Source organism: Phyllobates terribilis, unplaced genomic scaffold (assembly GCF_046119375.1).
Source record: "Phyllobates terribilis strain yellow unplaced genomic scaffold, ASM4611937v1 Scaffold_5__5_contigs__length_657084704, whole genome shotgun sequence".
Lineage (NCBI taxonomy): Eukaryota > Metazoa > Chordata > Amphibia > Anura > Dendrobatidae > Phyllobates > Phyllobates terribilis.
Genome location: NW_027362765.1, coordinates 113,463,160 through 113,484,619, shown reverse-complemented (window position 1 = coordinate 113,484,619; position 21,460 = coordinate 113,463,160). Strand labels below are relative to the sequence as shown.

The window sequence follows — 21,460 nt, the reverse complement described above, 5'->3', positions numbered from 1 at the left end:
ATACTAGAAAAAATTTTTATGAATTTTCTGTAATAATTGGCGAAACCTAAAAACCTCTGTATCGATTTCAAACCAATAGGCCTAGGCCATTCCTGTACAGCTTGAACTTTAACCGGGTCCATCTCAAAACCTTCGCTGGAGATAATGTAACCCAAAAAACTAATTCTCTGTACAGCGAACTCACATTTCTCCAGCTTAGCAAAAAGCGAATTGTCCATTAATAACTGTAATACCTCACGTACGCTCCGCCAATGAGACTCCAGATTCGGCGAATAAATCAAAATGTCATCCAAATACACAACCACATTTTTGCCGATCAAAGGTCTAAGGATGTCATTAATAAGATTCTGAAAAAATGCAGGAGCATTAGTAAGACCAAAGGGCATAACCAGATTCTCAAAATGACCCACAGGAGTGTTAAAAGCAGTCTTCCATTCGTCACCCTCCTTCATGCGCAACAGATTGTATGCCCCCTTAAGGTCAATTTTAGAGAACCACTTGGCCCCCATTAACTGGTTAAACAGATCAGGAATCAATGGCAGTGGGTAAGGATTGCGTACAGTAATTTTGTTAATCTCACGAAAATCCAGACAAGGACGTAAACCGCCGTCCTTTTTTTTTTACAAAAAAAAATCCAACCGCCACAGGAGACTTAGAAGGCCTAATGTGACCGGCGGCCAAGCTTGTCTGTATGTATTCCTCCAAAGCCTTCCTCTCAGGAATAGTAAGGTTAAATAAACGACTTTTAGGAAGAGTCGCTCCAGGGACAAATTCAATAGAACAATCATAGTCTCTATGGGGAGGCAAAACCTGCAATTCCTTAAACAATGAAGTCCAGCAAAGCCAGAAGGGCGGAGCAGGATTAAATAGGCCAACAAGGTCATGTGACCAGCAAAGGAAAAAAAACCTAAGAGCAAGGTTCTAACACTCGCCTACCTGATCTATTCAGAGGGATTCCGGCTGCAAGAGGGGTACCGGCCCCCGACACCTGACCTTGCTACTCTACGTCCTGGTCAGGGAAGCCCGGTAGGTCCTGAGGATCCCACCGGGTAACGGAGGGAATGGCGCTGCCACCCGTTCCCTTTTTCTGAGTGAAGTTCAGAGGGAGACCCGGCCTAACTACACACACACAGACAGGAAAGGACCCGGTCTGAAGTCTAGGAACACTCTGGTGCGGGGTCCTGATTTAACACTGGACTTACTCGGAGGTTGTCGGACCCCCTCGTCTCTGGTGACCGCAGAACTCCGCGAGGAGCAGGGAGAAGCCTTCCTACTGCCATCTCCATTGTGAGTAAACACCCTGGAAGTTAACCCCTATGGCCTCCGGACTCTTTATTCTGCACTACACTGCACTACGCATTTTCAGACCTCCTAGACTACTACCCCCTCCATCCTGCCCCTCTGCCCTGAGGCCCTGCTCCGCCTGTGGGGAGCAGTAACAACGACGGCTGCCATAACACCATGCCTCAGCGGACTGCAGCAGCACTGGTGGCCTTCACCAGGTGCCACAGGTGGCGTAGTCGAGATCAGCCACTCAACCCGGATAAGCCCGTCCCATCCTTTTTAATGTGACGGCCCTGGGCACGGAGCGGGTCCGGGCCACGGCTGCACCCCATCTACAACATCGGGACCCGGCTCCGAGTCCTCCATCTCCCAGGGTAGGGCTTCCGAACGCGAGGCGTCACACATGCCCACTTGGACAACAAGCCCAAGTTTACATGTAGAGAAGAGGGGGCTATATCTCAGGAACGGAGAGGCGCAGGAAGAAAAGAAGAACAATGCCGGATTCAGGAGAACAACAGCTTTTACACCAGGTAAAAATAATAGGATTTTTTGCATGTGACAGGTCCTCTTTAAAGAGGTTTTCATAAGCTTTAAAATTTATTCTCATGGGCCCCGAGTGGAGTAATAAAGATCCTATACTCACCTCCCTGACCATTGCTGATCATCTGCATTCTCTGTGTCCCCTGCCAGTCTTGGGATATCAACATTTGCAACCCTATGTAACTTTATTAACTGGTCTGTTATTTCCCCACTTCTATGGGCACACAAGGAGAATATACCACAGGTATTTTTCACGCAAAGGTTCAGGTTCACCAAAAAATTCACAATGTGACCCATATAAAGAGGGCGTGATCTCTGCAGGGAGGTAGTCAGTGCTCTGCAGTCATGCAGAACAGGATTTGTAACCCTGGAGAATTAGACCTAAGACAACAGGAATCAACCGCAGAGACAGTGCATAACCATACATACACCATGGAAAATACTTACGTAGCAATTTCCTAATATACTTTTTGAACCCAATTACTTGCTTTGTAGTGGTAAGAATCAAATGATAAATTAGGAAAAATTTTCCTTTGTGAAAAAAAAAACACTGTAGCTTCCCTATAGCCTGTGAGCAGATGTAGGATCTTAATTATTTTTCAATTTTTTTTTTAAGTCACTTTTCTTTTTTTGCCTTATATTTGCTAACATTTTTTCAGCAAAATCATCAAAAAGACGCACGCGGTTCATGAATTTTGCGCAAAATAAAAAATGCTCGTTATTTCTGTCTTTAACCTTTTCAATACAAAGAGCTGACTATTCCGCTAAAATGTTGTAAAATTTGCGCCAAAATTTTAAGTTTATGTAAAATCACTCCAAGGTGGAGGGGAAGACTGGAGGACATTTTTCAAAAATAATAATAAATGATGAATCAGTTTCAAACATCAGGAAAAACCCAAACTCTGCCCACAATAGCGAACCAAAAAAAACCCCAAAAGCAAGTAAAAAGAAAGCGCATAACACCAAAAACAGGCACAAATGAATTAAGAACGCCAAGCACAAAGGATAACAACAATAAAAAACCCAAACAGTTAAACTTATAATAAAGTGACTTTAAAAAAAGACGAAAATGGAAAGATGAATATGGTGCTAATGAAAAAAAAAACACAAAACCAGAAACTCGACTAAAACAGGCACAAATGCAATAATGAATTGGGAACTCCATACATAGTGGCAAACATAAAAATAGACCAACGTATAGAAAAAAGGTTCTTTAAAAAAAAAAAGCAAATGAAAAGAAGAATATGGTATATGTAACAAAAAGGCACAAAACACTAAAAACTCGCCACAAATGTAATATTGAACTATAGTTTATTTTATGACAACCAACAGGCTGCCATAGACAGCAGTTATTCTGCTAACAGATCCAGGCTGGATTTCCTCCACCCTTCAGCAGAATCTTTGCTGGGTCAGGCATGTAGACACAGGACTAGGGGCTCAAACTGAATAAAGAAAGACTGGCTACAGATCATTTCATTATGGAATTGCTATTCATGCGATTTCCCAGTTTATAGGTGCATGTCTCTTTAAAGCCTCCCCAGGTGCTCGGATTCTGCAGGTATTTTCTTTTGTGTGTGGGAAAGAAGAAACAAGGAAGTTGTTCTAGGAGGAAGTGCCCGACACAGAACCCTCCGTGTAACCGCTGCTCCTGATATGAGCTTCTAACCCATCTCCAGATCTCCAGGGTGTTGGGCGAGTGGACCGGTCATTGGGGTCATGGCTGACCATAAGAAACATCTGCCCACCCAGGTAAGTGCCCGTCCGCTGATCCCATCTCTGGGGTGTGGGGGGCAAAGTAACAGGTCAGAGGAAGATGAGGAATCTGAGCCTTCATTTGTGCCTTATTACTTCTGTATAACGCAATCGCATGGTTAGCAATTGCTCAATCCTCCCACTATAGATGTAGCCAAAGATGTAGCCAAAAGGGGATTGTCAAAGCTCATAAAGGCTATACACAACTACTTATCATCACTTCTCCCTACGCTGCCGGTATCATCACCAGCTGCTGTGGAGGGCATTTATTATTTTGGGAGTTGTTATTTTAGCCATTGACAACTCAGTGTTACATATTAAATGATATTCATCAGGAGTAGATGAAGATGGGAGGAAACAAGGATGTTTCCGATTACTGACAGAAAACTGAGATCTCGAAAATTATATGAATAATCCCTCACTGACTCCAACTCTACACACCATTTATCCAATCTGTAAATAGCACCTGGCAGCAGTTACCTAAAACTCGTCCTGGACATGGCATTGTCTCTCATACAATGTAAAGGTTACTATTATAACATGGTTTTATTAAGAGCACTTTAAAAGGGAGAATGTTTATTCAGGTGTGAGCAGGGGTGTCTGGCAATCCTGATCTCCACAGATCACTCCCCTCACTCTGTATGTAGAAATTACCTGATGATGATGATGATTGGAAGGAGATAGACATACTGCCCACAATCATCCTTAGAAGACATGAGAACTGTTATGATGAATAATGTGTGGTATGTGTTATTAGTGTTGGTGTTGTAATCTGCCCAGCAACAGGTAGTGAGCAGGCATCGATAGTTAAGAGTAGGGACTAGCCCAGAGAGGGAGGGACCATGTAACAAGTTTGGAGAGGACTTCTTGGTAGTGAGTTAGATACTGCACGCTGGGCCCTAAAAGCAGACCTATGGTCTGCCTAGTTAGTAGAGCCGCATGATGTGGGTGTCCCTGATGTGAGTGGAGACTGAGGCAGTGGATAGCGTGATTCTGAGTAAAGAGAGAAAGAATTAAGTGACCGAAGGACAGATCAATGCAATGGAGATGTACGGCCCAGAGTTTATAACTCAGAGAGGTAACTGACCAGGTTGGAATAGGGAACGTGAGATGAAGAGAATGCCTCGAGTGGGAGTTCCAAGGTGTCAGCAAGCTGAGAAGCTAAGGACCGACCATGTTGGCAAACTAGTTCTCTTAAGTGGGAAGAGGATGTACAACTGCGGGTTGAGAGTAGGACTCTTACTCATTGGACCGTAGTAATGTGCTGTGTTGTGGTGGAGGCAGGTGACCTAATGGAGACAGAAAACAAGTGAGTTAAGAGAAAGGAATTGAGACTGTGTGTGAAAATGCTCCGTGTGTTGAAGGAAATGTTCATTTAGCTGTGTACCCGCTATCTTTTGTACATAATCGCCACCAAATTATCATTCAGTAAAAAGTTTATTTTTGACTGGTGGTCTCTCTCATTGAAGTCCTCAACATCTGGTCCTGGCCTTCCAAAATCATCGGTAACATGCGGCCTGCAAGGATGTAGCGCGCCCATAGATGAAGTCCACACATCCAGCCAGGACCCACACCTTCAATGTGCCAGGGCATATAAGACGAGTACCTTGACCTCGACTACTGCCCGGTGCCACATTGCATGATGACTATCTCATTTGTGGTTTACAAATCATTCTGGAAAAGAGGAACTGTAGTGTAAGGCATGGAGAAGACCCTAAAGCTGGCCATAATAAAAATATAATACAACAACAATTGCGGAACGATCTTTTGGCCAACTGCTTTCTCTTTCATATAGGCTCTGGCAAAAATTAAGAGACCACTGCAAAATTTTCATTTTCTCTGATTTTTCTCTTTATAGGTATATTTTTGAGTAAAATGTACATTGTTGTTTTATTCTATAAACTACTGACAACGTGTCTCTGAAATTCAAAGCTAAAAATTTTGTATTTATTTGCAGCAAATGAGAAATCGTCAAAATAATAAAAAAGAAACATTGCTTTCAGACCTCAAATAATGCAAAGAAAACAAGTTCTTATTCATTTAGAAACAACAATACTCATGTTTTAACTCAGGAAGAGTTCAGAAATCAATATTTGGTGGAATAACCATGATTTTTAATCACAGCTTTCACGCGTCTTGGCATGATTTCCACCAGTCTTTCACACTGCTTTTGGGTGACCTTATGCCACTCCTGGCACAAAAATGTAAGCAGTTCTTCTTTGTTTGATGGCTTGTGACTATCCATCTTCCTCTTGATTTCATTCCAGAGGTTTTCAATGGGGTTCAGGTCTGGAGATTGATCTGGCCATGATAGGGTCTTCATGTGGTGCTCCTTCATCCACACATTGATTGACCTAGGTGTGTCATGGGGCATTGTCCTGCTGAAAAAAACAGTCCTCAGAGTTTGGGAACATTGCCTGAGCAGAAGGAAGCAAGTGTTTTTCAAGGATAACCTTGTATGCGGCTTGATTCATACGTCCGTCGCAAAGATTAACCAGCCCATTTCCAGCCTTGCTGAAGCATCCCCAGATCATCACCGATCCTCCACCAAATTTCACAGTGGGTGCAAGACACTGTGGCTTGTATGCCTCTCCAGGTCTCTGTCTATCCATTAGATGACCAGGTGTTGGGCAAAGCTGAAAATTAGACTCATCAGAGAACATTACCTTAGTCCAGTCCTCTATGGTCCAATCCTTATGGTCTTTGGCAAACTTCAGCCTGGCTCTCCTTTGCTTCTCATTGATGAAAGGCTTTTTTTCCAGCTTTACATGACTTGAGGCCTGCCTCTAGGAGCCTGTTACGAACTGTTCTTGCCATGCACTTCACGCCAGCTGCCATTTGCCATTCCTTTTGTAGGTCACTTGATGTCATCCTGTGGTTGCTGAGTGACATTCGAATAAGATGACGGTCATCCTGGTCAGTGGAGAGTCGCTTTCGCCTTCTGCCGGTCTGTAGCTTTGTTGTCCCCAATGTCTACTGCTTGACCATGTTGTAATGGACTGGCGTCTTCGAAATTTTAAGGATGGAGGCAACATGACTCTCACTGTATCCCTCTGCTAGTAAAGCCAGAATTGAGCCCTTCTTTTCCTCACTCAAGACTTTTCTTTTCAACTCCTTTGCCATGGATAAAAGTTATTTTTTCATTTAAATTACTTTTGGGCTATTCCTAGCACTTGTTTTGCCATCCAGCTTGTCCTATTGCAAGAGGATTGTGAAGGCCACAGCAGTGTTTTTTATACTTTCCCTGGTTACATAAGATTTGGTTCAGGTGATCACCTAATCACAAGCACATTAAGTAGAATGAGGTGGACTTTGGTTGGAATTCATCTGACACTGGAATGGAATGGCTGTCAGACATGTAGAGATGGTGATTTTTAGAAAACTGTGCAGTGGTCTCTTAATTTTTGCCAGAGCTGTACATGTATGTTAATCTCATGCACATACACCTAATGTAGCCATAGATGTGAACAGAGCTTTACTATCATTATTGTAATGTAAGAGAATAGAGCTACAGTGTAAAGCAAAGGTGGAGGGTAGCATCTGAAGCTTTTGCTGGGGCAGGAGTTGGATTTAAGACTCTCTTAGGAATTGCATTTAAGCTTGAGCCACTGACTACACTTATGCCAAAAGGAGCCTGAACAAATGGTTGTCACTTTGGTACATAACCCCTTGGAAGAGGGGGATGGACACGAGCATGTCTCATAGCAAAAAACAATCTGTTAGCACTTCCTGATGCTGGTTAACACCATGCCATAACTGAAGGGTCCACCACACTCCCATTGCATCTTTTAGGAGAGAAATGTGTGAACCTTGTAATGAATCAGGAAGCAGGGGTGGTGCTAACCTTCCTATGGGTCCCACCACAAAACGAGACCCATGAGAAGAAGGAAAATGTACAAATCCTGGTAATGGTTCTCGTAACTAAAACACACCAGGGCACCAATTTGCAGTTTTATCCTTTGTAGGAAAGGAGGAGGTATGTCCATCTGCAAGGTTAACCCCACCCATAAGGAAAGGGGTTCATGGTCATCCCACCCACTGGGAGCTTCAATGTTGCATGACTTTGCAAATGTCGGTGAGCTTTCTTGAAAAAAAAATATGTCTTTAATATTTCCTAGCTTCTCGGCCAAGGAAAAAAAAATTGAAACATTTGCAGAATCTTAAGCTTTCCTGATTGATTTGCGCAGAGATAATAATTGTATAATATGATTAATACCGAGGACGGAGTGCAAGACGTGGCCAAGCTTAATATTACAGTCTGGCAGCGGCCAAAGGGGAAATCTTCAAACTCTGAGACAGAAATGAGCCACAGTAAAGAGACTGGGCTTCTGCATGTGTAATTAGGGACTAAGGGGGAGGTGGTGATATACAAAGTCTCCATTGTCAAGGTCCAATCTGTCCTCCACTCTAAATGCTTTATTCAGTGACACAACTGTGGCACCCCAGGAGTCCAGTTGCCACAGTGGCATTGCCTCCCTCACAAGGGGTGATGCGATGCCTGGAAGCAAGGAGGGGTCCCCTAATCAGGTATACCAGCATACAACACTTTCCTGGCTCCAGACCAGAAAGGGGAGCTCCTCACCTTAACAACAGGAATCTGGAGGCGGGGTTAGTAAGAGTGAGTTGAAGAGAAGTTGGAGTCAGGCAGCGACGAGGAATCACCTGGGGAAGGGAGCTGTGTACAAGCTCGCCCCAGAGGAGAGAAGCGCAAGTGAATCGGACACCGGAGTCCGAGGTTGTTGGGCACTGAAGGCCCAGCAGCTAAATCCAGAGGGCAGGAGACTGCAGGTCTCCTGGCCCCACTAGACGCCAGGTGGCACAGCAGCACCATAGAGCCCAGCACCACCACGTGGGAGTGACACTTGAGGAAGGCCCGAGCTGCCTGCCATATGGGTGAGGAAAAAGACGTTTTACTCAGGGACGAGGGCCGCAGCATTGCTACAAGCAGCAGGGCCAAAGAGAATAGCGCAGAGGGAAGGCCTACAACTCCACCTGGCAAGGTGGATCCCCAACTTGCTTCTAGGTCGCCCGGACCTCTACTACCAGCTAGTACCCGTGCCCCGGTCTGCTCTGCCAAACCACAAGTAAATCTAAGAGGAAACCGCTATTAATGTGTTGTCTGTTCATTACCTGCGCCCTCAGCCCTGCACGACACTGCCCCGGAGCTTAGCTCAGCCTCTGGAGAGCTGAACCAACTCTGCTGCGTCACCATCAGCTCCAGGGGATGTGCACCGCAGCGGCGGCCCCTTATAGCCGCATATCACAGGTGGCGTCACAAACATTGTCTCTAAAAACTTTATTCCCCTATTACTTTCCCTTTAATTGAGGGGGTCACGGACCGGGTCACTGCCACCGTGACATCCCCCAGCATCGACCGGCCTGGCCACCGAGTACCCCACGACCCAGGAGGAGCGTCACAACCATTATAAAGCATCTGAGAGTTGCTGAGTCTTCTGGGAAATCTCTAAGATTTTTTTGAGTGATCTTGATTTCAAGTTTGCGTTCGCCACTAAAACTGCCCACAGTGGTGAACACCCAGCTTTCCACGGAAAATCTATTTGGTTAATCCCTTCTCTCTATATCATTGAATGTGTCAGTCTTCACTCTACTTCTGGTAATTTAATTGAATGCTGCCATGTATAGACTTGTGTGAAGGCAAAAAAAAAATATTTATTTGCTAATGTCATTTTCAACTTTTGAGTCTTACTTGATTAACATCCCAAACTGCATACATAATTTTGCATGCAGAATCTTTTCAAACAGTGGCTGTGGATGATGGTGGTGGGCCCCCTAAGGTATACAATTTGTTGTAGTGACAGTCGATCCACACTAAAGTATATACAAGTGCTTCTCACAAAATTTTAATATCATCAAAAATTTTATTTATTTCAGTTCTTCAATACAAAAAGTGAAACTCATATATTATATAGAGTCATTACAGACAGTGATCTATTTCAAGTGTTTATTTCTGTTAATGTTGATGATTATGGCTTACAGCCAATGAAAACACAAAAGTCATTATCTCAGTAAATTAGAATAATTAACCAAAAAACACCTGCAAAGGCTTCCTAAGCATTTAAAAAGGTCCCCTAGTCTGTTTCAGTAGGCTCCACAATCATGGGGAAGACTGCTGACTTGATAGATGTCCAGAAGGCAGTCATTGACACACTTCACAAGGAGGGTAAGCCACAAAAAGTCATTGGTAAAGAAATTGGCTGTTCAGAGTGCTGTATCCAAGCATAGTTACATAGTTACATAGTTACATAGTTTATAAGGCCAAAAAAAGACAAGCGTCCATCCAGTTCAGCCTATTTCTTGTGCACTGCAGCTATTCCGCAGCGTTGATCCAGGGGAAGGCAACAAAAAAACATGCGGTATAGGCCAATTTACATCATTGAGGAAAAATTCACTTCCCGACACCAATCTGGCAGTCAGATTAAATCCCTGGATTAATTAACTAAGCATAAGATGTAATTTTATTGTTCTCAAGAAAGGCGTCCAGGCCTCTCTTGAACTCATTAAGTGAGTTGGGCATCACCACTTCCTCTCCCAGAGAGTTCCAGAGTCTCAGGGCTCTGACCGTAAAGAATCCCCTTCTATGCTGGTGCAGGAACCTCCTTTCCTCCAGACGCATAGTGTGCCCCCTCGTCTTTGTCACCATCCTTGGTATAAACAGGTCTTGGGAGAGATCTCTGTACTGCCCCCTGATGTATTTATACATGTTTATGAGGTCTCCCCTAAGCCTTCTCTTTTCCAATGTAAATAGGCCTAATTTTGACAACCTCTCTGGGTATTCTAGTCCCTCCATTCCCTTTATTACCTTAGTCGCCCTCCTTTGTACCCTCTCTAGCTCCAATATGTCTTTCCTGAGCACCGGAGCCCAGAACTGTGCACAATATTCTAAGTGCGGCCTTACCAGCGCTTTATACAGAGGAAGAACAATGTTCTCATCATATGCCCCTATTCCTCTTCTGATGCATGCCATGACTCTATTTGCCTTCGCAGCTGCTGCCTGACACTGGGCACTCCAATTTAATATGCTATTAACCAAGACGCCCAGGTCCTTCTCCATGTCAGATTTCCCCAACGGTTTCCCATTTAATATGTATGGGTGACTGCTGTTTTTCTTTCCCATGTGCATGACCTTACATTTATCGGCATTGAACCCCATTTGCCATTTTTTGGCCCAACTCCCCAATTTATCTAAATCCTCCTGTAGCTGTGCCCTATCCTCATCTGTATTAACTACTTTACAAAGTTTAGTATCATCTGCAAATATTGCTATTTTACTATGCAACCCTTCCACTAGATCATTAATAAGTATATTAAATAATATAGGGCCCAAGACAGACCCTTGAGGCACCCCGCTAGTAACCCTGACACACCCTGAGCTTACTCCATTGATAACCACCCTCTGCTTTCTATCACTCAGCCAGCTACTTACCCACTTGCACACATTATCCCCCAGACCAAGCATTCTCATTTTATATACCAACCTTTTGTGTGGCACGGTATCAAACGCTTTGGAGAAGTCAAGGTATACAACATCCACTGACTCACCCCGGTCCAGCTGTGAGCTCACCTCCTCGTAGAAGGCGATCAGGTTTGTTTGGCAGGAGCGATCCCTCATGAATCCATGTTGATATGGAGTTAGACAGTTATTATCATTAAGATATTCTACAATAGCATCTCTAAGAAATCCTTCAAACAATTTACCCACAACAGACGTTAAGCTTACTGGTCTATAGTTCCCAGGGTCGCTTTTAGACCCCTTTTTGAATATTGGTACCACATTTGCTTGGCGCCAGTCTAGTGGGACAGTCCCTGTCCATAAAGAGTGCTTGAATATAAGATACAGCGGCCTGTCTATCACATTACTTAATTCTTTTAGAACCCGTGGGTGTATGCCATCTGGGCCTGGTGACTTGTCTATTTTGATATTATTTAGGCGTTTCTGAACTTCCTCCTGGGTTAGGAGGGTGATATTTAGCGGAGGGTTTACTTTATCACTCTGCATTTCCTCCGATAAATTGTTTTCTTTTGTGAAAACAGTGGAGAAGAAGCTATTGAGTAGGTTTGCTTTACCCTCATCGCCCTCTATGATTTTACCCAGGTTATTTTTCAATGGGCCAACTCCATCAGTTTTAATACTTTTACTGTTTATATAGTTAAAGAACAGTTTGGGATTCGTTTTACTTTCCTTGGCAATTAGTCTCTCTGTCTCCTCTTTTGCTATTCTTATTTGTTTCTTACAGATTTTGTTTTTTTCCCTATTAGATATTAGCGCTTCCTCGCTGCCTTCTTGTTTAAGTTTACCGAAAGCCCTTTTTTTGTTTTTCATTGCCCTCTTGACTTCCTTATTTAGCCACATTGGCTTCCTCCTATTCCTAGCCCTTTTATTCCCATAAGGTATGTACCTTCTACAGTGACTATGTAGGACTGTTTTGAAAATTTCCCATTTTCTATCCGTGCTCCTATTACTGAAGATACTATCCCAGTCTATAAGGTGAAGGGCATCTCTTAGCTGATCAAACTTTGCCCTCCTGAAGTTCAGTGTTTTTGTGACTCCCTTGCTGGGCACCCTACTGAAGCACATGTGGAATTGTATAATGTTGTGGTCACTATTTCCCAGGTGCCCCCCGACCTGCACCTCAGTTATTCTGTCTGGCCTGTTAGTTAATATTAAGTCTAAAAGGGCCGTCCCTCTAGTTGGTTCCTGCACAAGTTGTGACAAATAATTGTCTTTGATAATTGACAGAAACCTGTTTCCTTTCTGAGATCTACAGCTTTCGGTTTCCCAGTCTATATCGGGGTAGTTGAAGTCCCCCATAATAATCACCTCGTTATTTTTTGCTACTTCGTCTATTTGTCTCATTAATAGACTTTCCGTGGCTTCTGCTATATTTGGTGGTTTATAACAGACTCCTATGATAATTTTATTATTGTTTTTTGCCCCATGTATTTCCACCCATAAGGACTCGACCTCCTCATTTCCCTCCCATACATCCTCCCGTATTGTAGGCTTTAGACACGTCTTTACATATAGACAGACTCCACCCCCTTTCCGACTTCTTCGATCCCTTCTAAACAGACTGTAACCCTGTAAGTTAACTGCCCAGTCATAGCTTTCATCTAGCCATGTCTCGGTTATTCCCACTATGTCATAGTTACCTGTAGATATGTAGCATATTAATGGAAAGTTTAGTGGAAGGAAAAAGTGTGGTAGAAAGAGGTGCACAAGCAATCGGGATAACAGCAGCCTTGAAAGGATTGTTAAAAAAGGCCATTGAAAAATTTGGGGGAGATTCACAAGGAGTGGACCGCTGCTGGAGTCATTGTTTCAAGCGCCTCCACACACAGACATATCCAGGACATGGGCTACAAGTGTCGCATTCCTTGTGTCAAGCCACTCATGACCAATAGACAACACGAGAAGTGTTTTACATGGGCCAAGGAGAAAAAGACCTGGACTGTTGCTCAGTGGTCCAAGGTGTTTTCAGATGAAAGTAAATTTTGCATTTCTTTTGGAAATCAAGGTCCCAGAGTCTGAAGGAAGTGTGGAGAGTCACACAATCCAAACTGCTTGAGGTCTAGTGTGAAGTTTCCACAATCAGTGATGGTTTGGGGAGCCATGTCATCTGCTGATGTAGTGTAGTAGTAGAAAAAAAGCCTTCAGAAGAATTCTTGCAGGATGTGTCAAAGATGAGGAGAGATTCCATATGCTGGTCAGACACAATCAAACGGAACCAAGATATGTTAGAAAAGTTGAAGGGGGAGCAGATTTAGATGCTGGACCCGGTCAGATGACTTCCCGGAAGGATTTCCCGCATATAAAAGTCCAGCGCGCCAAGCCGGAGGCAGGATTGGCACCAAGCTGTAGAGAGGAGCAGACGTGCTCCCGATGTGCTGAGAAGCCCAGCGTGGCAGGCCTGAGCCAGAGGCCTGCAACACCTAACAGTCGGACGCCGGTGGATGAACTCTGGATTCCCCACAGAGGTGCCTCGAGTGCTGTGCCTGCTGAGGAGAGTCGAGACCTGTTTGCGGTGCTGAGTGAGTTTGCAAGACAGGACGTTGCCCACCAACAGACGATGTCTGGATCCCCCTACCCAAGGCTTGAGAGACTGCCTCCAACGGCCAAGCAAAGATTTGCTGGGAGAAGGCTGCGCCAAGAGAGTCACGCCAGCGGAAGCAGAGGAGCTGCACAAGTGAACAGGGCCGTCACTTCCACTGTTCACCTATGGTACCAGGGGAAGCTGGGTTTAGGATCTCAGGTTGGTAGGGGACCGGTTGGGGCAGGAGAACCTAAACTTGATTTGATAGACTTTGTCCGGAAAAGACTTGTGGCCTAGCGGGAATAACCGGTGACCCCCGCTAGAGCCATATACAGAGTTAAAGAACTAACATGGTGACTCCCACAATTGGGTGCATCACACTACCTTGAGAGACTTTGCATTATTACTTCAAATTACCCTTTGTTATCCCTGTTACCATTCCCTTGTTGAGAAAACCTGTTGCACATATATATAAACTGTTTATATTCATCCCTGACTGTCCTCGCCTTGTGTCTCTGTGCGTTATATTCCGGCACCTGCATTACAGTAGGTCCACTGTGTTTTATCAAGACCAAAGTCAGCGCAGCCGTCTACCAGGTAATTTTAGAGCACTTCATGCTTCCCTCTGCCGACAACTTTTTGGAGAAGGATATTTCATTCTTCAGCAGGACTTGGCCCCTGTCCACACTGCCAAAAGTACCAATACCTGGTTTACAAACAACAGTGTCACTGTGCTTGATTGGCCAGCAAACTTGCCTGACCTTAACCCCATAGAGAATCTATGGGGTATTGTCAAGAGGAAGATGAGAGACACCAGACCCAACAATGCAGACGAGCTGAAGGCTGCTATCAAAGCAACCTGGGCTTCCATAACACTTCAGCAGTGCCACAGGCTGATCGCCTCCATGCCACGCTGCATTGATGCAGTAATTGAAGCAAAACAAACCCCGACCAAGTATTGAGTGCATTTACTGAACATACATTTCAGTAGGCCAACATTTCGGATTTTAAAAACATTTTTCAAGCTGTTGTTATAAAGTATTCTAATTTACTGAGATAATGACTTTTGTGTTTTCATTGGCTGTAAGCCATAATCATCAACATTAACAGAAATAAACACTTGAAATAGATCACTCTGTTTGTAATGACTCTATATAATATGAGCTTCACTTTTTGCATTGAAGAACTGAAATAAATTACATTTTTGAGGATATTCGAATTTTGTGAGAAGCACCTGTAGTTGTACATAGATGTTGGTGCACTAATTTTACTCACAAGGAGGCGATGAGCTTGCTGGTTTCACAGTCTAGTCAAATAAAAAAGGTTGACTTGAACAGTGGTAGAAAGATGATGCAACAATTGGTTTACACTTATAAGGGCTCATGTGACGTCTGTGAAACTCGATATGAACTTGGACTGCAATCTATGGGCTGGCCACGAGTCTGCTGACCCAAACTCAGCAGCCTCATATACGCATATGAAGCTGCTGAATTTTGGTCAGTAGACCCTTGATCAGCCCTTGAATTGCGGTCCAAGTTTGAACCGAGATCCACAGACGTTTTGCATGAGCCTTAATTCTTGGCTGACACATGTTATGGTGACTCTTGTGATAGTCTGCTGGTTTTATCAGTACCGCCTCTGTCACTTTACGCCAGGTATTGCGTGCTACTTTTTTTCACCAGCTCTCTCAGTTCCTTGGAGCATCAGTTTGCCATGGCAACCTGATGCGTACTTCCACATCATTATCTCAGGCCTTTAAATATAGGTTAATTTGAAGAAATCTTGCCTGTGTATTCAGGTAGTTGGCGTGCGTGCTGATACCGTGGACTGCCTTCCTAGAGCCTACTGAGGCTCTGTGACAAATCCAGATCTGCTTCATCGCTGAGTAACTTTGTTAAACCACTGTTCAAATCAGCCTTAATCTGTGTGACAACTCTAGCTCTACTATGGGTAAATCTTCTACACTGCTACCCAGTTCTGCCTTTGACTGTGTGACCAACCTAGCTCTACTACTTTTGTTAACTTACAACCAGATCAACAGTGTGAGAAACCCAGCCCTATATTACTACTGAGTCTAATCTGTTGTACGGAGCCAAATTTGCATTGAACTGCATGACAAACTTAGTTCTGTTACATTACTGACTCAACTCTGCTGTACCACTATCAATTCTGCCTGGGACTTTGTGACAAACTCAACCTTGTTATATCATTTAGTCAGCTCAGCTTGTTTGTAACTCCACTTGTTCCTCATCACTGAGTGTTCTCTGCATCCTTATGGATTATAACTCTTTTATACCTACCTGCTGCCATAATCTCAATTTTGTTTCATCAGATCCCTAGATTCCTATTTGCTCCTCTGGTTGGCATTCTGCTACAATGACTTTGGTTCCTTCTGGATCTCTCAGCTGACTGCAGATCAGGCTGACACTTCTTTATCCTCTTCTGTGGGCTTCACAAATCCCTAGGGTGGCACAACTTAAAATATTGAGTGCTACTCATTCCCACTTGATAGCAAGCTATTGCGCAGGTGTTTCTCTTTGTGCTGTGCCACTTCACCTCAAGTAGAAATCAGACACAATCTGACAGCACCTGTCCATGATTTGTGTGTGTGTGTCTTAATGCATTGATTAGAGGTAGAATGAATGTATGTGCAGCCTAGAAAAGTCAACAACAACTCAGTGCACATTAACATTTATCAATTAGTGTAAAACACTTATTCCTATTAAAGGGTCTCTGTCAGCACAGAGTGACTATTCAAACCAAGTACAGGTGCATCATGGCGGGGCCAAACATTTAAATGCACCTTCCGGCCTTTTTGTTTTTTCAACTATCTCCACCTTTCTCTGGCTCTATGAAGCCAGAGCTGTCAGTCAAAGGGGGGAGGCGGAGATAAAGGGTAAAACAAGTAGGTGGGGAGGTGCACTTAAATGATTGACCCCGCCATGATGCACCGAGCGCCGGTACTTGGTTTGAATATTCGTGCTGTGCTTACATAGACCCTTTAATGGTAACTCATCATAACCACTACTTAGTATGGTATACTGCCTGGTGTAACACTACATCTCCAACAATGCAACACAGCACAGCATGTTTACACAGGAAAAGAAAAATGCACTGTATTTTAGAAAAATCTCATTTATTTTGCACCATGAAAAAAAACGCAGCAAAAGTGCTGTGTGAACAAGCCCTTATCCTGCTTGTGTAAAAGGGAACACTGTTATCTTTAACTCTTTTACAGCATGTGGTTGTCAGGAGGAAGCGCTGCATATTTTTACAATTTATTGCTTGCAAAGTAAATTTACACTAGGTCTAAAGTAATCATTATAAATTCTGTCACGCATCCAAGAATGACGCAGATTTCACAACTTATTGATACGGAGAGATTTTTAGAGATGGAGTGGTGCATTCCCATGTAAATCCCCGAACACCAACTGCTCGTATCACAATACAACCTTATAATCCAAAAATGTGTATCTAAGCCTGTTCTGGGTGATACGGTCTGCCGATCATCCATGTTTAAGCCTTTCATGTTGGATACGATCTGCTGAGTTGATGTATCTAAGCCTGTTATGACTTAGCTCCAGGAAATTTGGGTGGAATCCTGGAACTTGTAATGATAGTTTTAGGCATTAAAGTTTGTATTTGAGGGGCAGTGATGTCATCTAGTAAAAGTGTCACATAATGGCATGTATAGCTGTCAGTATGGGAGCATTATGGGACAACACCGCATGTTCTCCGCTGAATGTGACCGTCGCCTGGAATCTACTGAATATCTTAGTCTTTTACATCAGACGCATTTCAAGTCTTCAGAGAAAGTTGCCTCGAATGCAGAGAATTGATCCAAAGGCTGAAATGTTAGGTGTGAACTTATAACCTGAAGGTATTATGCTAAAAAGAGAGAAGGAGTATTACTACTTTTAAAGGGACAGTGACACTATTACTACGACACTAAAGCTGCACTTACACTGCAAGATAATTGTGAATGAGTGTTGCTAAAAACGCTGGTCTCACTAATATCTTACCACGAAAGCAGACTGCCGATCACCGATGAACAAAACGCTTGATATGATCTTCTGCACAGTGCAAAAACTCATCGTTCTAGGCCGTGCACCGACCTGTGTAAACAAGGCTTGCACTGCTGACAATGTGGACCGAGATCGCTCAGTCCACATTGTTTACTTCGGTGCCTGTGTAAGCATGCATATAAATGACCACCAATCAGTAAAAGTTTTGGCAGTCGTATTGTGCTGACGGTCGGTCCATTTAAACAGACTTTACGATATGCTAATACATATAGTGATTTATTTTGCAACAATGGACCAAATCACAAAAGAATGTAAGACTTGTAATAATAACCCCACCCAAAAGTAGGTGTTTTGGGTTGTACCTGATTGGGCTCTTAAATGGGCTGATTTTCTAAAAATGTATGTAAAATTTGTACAGGATAAGTAATGTAATGTACAGGATGTTCATAGTGATTCCACCAGCAGAATAGTGAGTGCAGCTCTGGAGTATAATACAGGATGTAACTCAGGATCAGTACAGGATAAGTAATGTAATGTATGTACACAGTGACTGCACCAGCAGAATAGAGAGTGCTGCTCTGGAGTATAATTCAGGATGTAACTCAGGATCAGTACAGGATAAGTAATGTAATGTTTATACACTGTGACTCCACCAGCAGAATAGTGAGTGCAGCTGTGGAGTATAATACAGGATGTAACTCGGGATAAGTGCAGGATAGGTAATGTAATGTATGTACACAGTGACTCCACCAGCAGAATAGTGAGTGCAGCTCTGGAGTATAATACAGGATGTAACTCAGGATCAGTACAGGATAAGTAATGTAATGTATGTGCACAGTGACTGCACCAGCATCATACTGGGTGCAGCTCTGATCAGCTGCTAGTCAGTGTGCTGATTACGGGTGTGGTGGCTGCAGATCCTGCTGTGAGCTCCTGATCTCTGAGAAACCAACACCTCTCCACCTGGGGACCTGCTCTCTCTCTTTCCCAGGGAGGGAGCTGGTTTCTGGGATGAGTGATGGAGCCAAGTCCCAGGCTTCTGCTTCCCGAACCAGGCCGGCGGGGGGCAGAAGAAACCAGCAACTGGCCTGCACATCAGAGGACTCGGGGGTGAGACGCTGCACCAGGAGTCGCAGCAATGTGGCTCCTACTCCCCCCGGGATTGTGGAGACCCCCAGAAGCCGCAAGGCTTCCAGCATGGAGGAAAAGCCTGACAGCGGCGTGCAAGATGGCGCTCCTTCCGGAGGAAAGCTGAGTGCTCACGGAGGTGAGGCCGACCTCCCTGAGGGGGAATGGGCGCTGCAGCGAACCCGGGAGTCTGTGTCCACCTATGCCTCCCGGGTCATGATCCGCCTCCGTGAGTATGAAGATGCCAGTAAGCTCATCAGGAGGCTCCGGGAGGAGCTGCGCTGCACAAGCGCCAAAGCTGCGGGGGCCTCCAAACCAAGGAAGGCAAAACTCCAAGCCGAGGTAAAAAGACTGAGCAGTGAAATTCAACGCCTGGAACTTAGGAAAGCCACCATCAGGGAGCAGAGTGGTCCTTTCAAAGAAAAACTTATAAATGAAGACCGCTACAGAGAAATGGCTGATACCAGAGAGCAAAGGCAGATGGGGCTGCAGCCTGAGAGCCAGGTGGATGATGAGAGTGATGATGACCAGCAGCAAGCCCCACCTGGCAGCCTGCAAAGTCACCCGCAGGCCACGTGCAGCGAGCTCCCTGCAGGACAAGCGACAGTGACATCCGGTCGCAGTTCTGCTGGCTCTGGGGAGGACAGTGACAGCAGCGGCCAGGGAGGGGCGCTAATGGCGGAGATTAAGCTCCTGGAGTCCCCAGTGTGCCTCCAAAACTTCCATCTTGGTGACGATCTACCAGAAGAGGCACCTGGGGGCCACAAAAAGGCAAAGAAGACCAAGCCAAAGCTGCAGGAAGCGGTAAGATACGTATATGCCCCCCTCCCTGTACCCCCTGAGTCGGCGGCAGGCTCAGCTCGCTGTATAAGCCCCGTTGCCCAGCCCAGCCCGGGTTCTGCTGTGGATCCGGTGCAAAGGCACGGGGAGATTACAGAGCGCGGTAGTGAGGCGCAGAGCTCCGTCTCTGCTTGTAGTAGTGGGGACGTAGCAGGAGGTGCATCAGCCGAGAGGCTGGACAGTGAGGGCGGCCCGGCGGCGGGCGTTCCATCAGGCCACGATGCTGTGGTGCGCTCCTCAGTGGGAGGGGGGAGCAGCCCGGTGTCGGGGGCAGCTCCGGTAGCCTCGGCGCCTCTGAATGCTGTTGCCGCTGATCACTTAGTTGAGAAGCGGCGGCAGTGTGAGGGGGCAGTTGGGGCTGAGCATTCCGGTCCTCCCACCAAAGTGCTATTTTGTGTTGGCGTCGCTGGTCCGGAAGATCCTGATGCTAAAGATCAGCGGCGCCTAACTGCAGCTAGAGATCAGCGGCACATTATACCAAATGCCAAACAGCGGAAATTACCGACCGATTATGTGGAGGGCACACATAAGACCGGGGGTGAGGTCGCCTCCTGTTCTATGGAGGTGACTGAGCCCCTTGTGCCTGATGCGGAGGTCAAAATGTCATCCGCCATTGTTACTGGTCCAGCAGGAATGAATGTGGTGGTGGGGGTGAATGAGGCTAATTCATTGTCTAGTGGTGTGGTTGCTGGTTTGGTGGAGGGTGAGATGGAGGTGGGTAATGGTGATACTGTTGGGGCTGATGTGGTCACTGGTCCGGTTGCCCCCCCGGGGGTGGCAACACCTGTCCAGAGTTATGCCAGTGTCACCTCCGGGGCAAATAGGGCATCCTCCTCGTCTCCGGGCTTTGGGGACGGCATGTTGCAACGGCGCCTTCTGGAGGCTCTAAAGAAGGGGGAGAGATCACTAATGGTAGAGGGTCGAGAGGTTGATCTATCCTTCTGGATAGAGAGGCATGGCCTCTGGGCCTTCCGAGAGCAAAAAGGGGGAGATACAGTGTGGTCCCTCCCAACAGCCGGGCCAGGCAGTGTGCGTAGGAATGTGGTCCGTCTTCGGTGGAGGGGCAGTGATGCATGTCCGCCAAGGTCTAAAGTTGTGGAGCTCCTGCTGAGGATGGGCTTCAAGGCGATTGACATCTACGCCTTGATACATCCCTATTCCACGCCTGAGTTTGATGTCAGCTTTGTTCGGCCGGAGGGGCTTGAGCTCTTCTGGGCGAATTATGAGTTGGCAAAAAATGAGCCCGGCTGGCGAGACTTTGCCGTTCAGGCAGTGTCTCGCCAAAACCAGATCAAGAAAGTGACCGTGATGACTCGTAACGAGTCGCTTTCTTGCTATGACATCATGACGTGGCTTGGTCGGTATGGAGAGGTGGTGGAGATGCCAAAGAAAAACCGCGACGAGTTTGGTATCTGGTCAGGGGCCTGGACGTTTATGGTAAAACTTAAGCCTTCAGGTGGTACGGTTGCCCACATTCCATCGTCTGCCTTCCTGGGTAGGGATCGTATCCTGGTCTTCTACCAGGGGCAACCGAAGCTCTGTCACAGGTGCGGCGACCCCACACACTTCAGTGCAAACTGCACCGTGCAGAAATGCGCGTTGTGTGGGGGTGTCGGCCATCTTGCCGCCTCTTGTGTGGAGATTAGGTGCCACCTGTGTGGTGAGTTAGGCCACCCATTCAGCCGTTGTCCTCGCTCCTTCGCTAATGCAGTCGAGACCCCGGTGGGAGTAAGCCGTGAGGCCGATTCTGCTGGAGAGGGGACTAGCAGGGGTGGGGGAGCTGAGGGGCCAGGGAAGAAAAGCAATAAAAAGACGCCTGCCCAGCTGAGGCGTCTAGAC

At 45.5% G+C, this 21,460-nt stretch overlaps 1 protein-coding gene across 1 annotated transcript in view; it reads left to right on the top strand.

Moving 5' to 3' along the window:
- The first annotated feature begins 18,948 nt into the window (after window positions 1-18,948).
- The window catches only part of LOC141272245 (uncharacterized), a 157,175-nt gene continuing 154,663 nt past the window's right edge, over window positions 18,949-21,460 (top strand). The window contains exon 1 of the mRNA XM_073682763.1: window positions 18,949-19,585. Coding sequence (XP_073538864.1) covers window positions 18,998-19,585 — 588 coding nt within the window. The 5' untranslated portion in view covers window positions 18,949-18,997. The remainder of the gene's footprint in view (window positions 19,586-21,460) is intronic.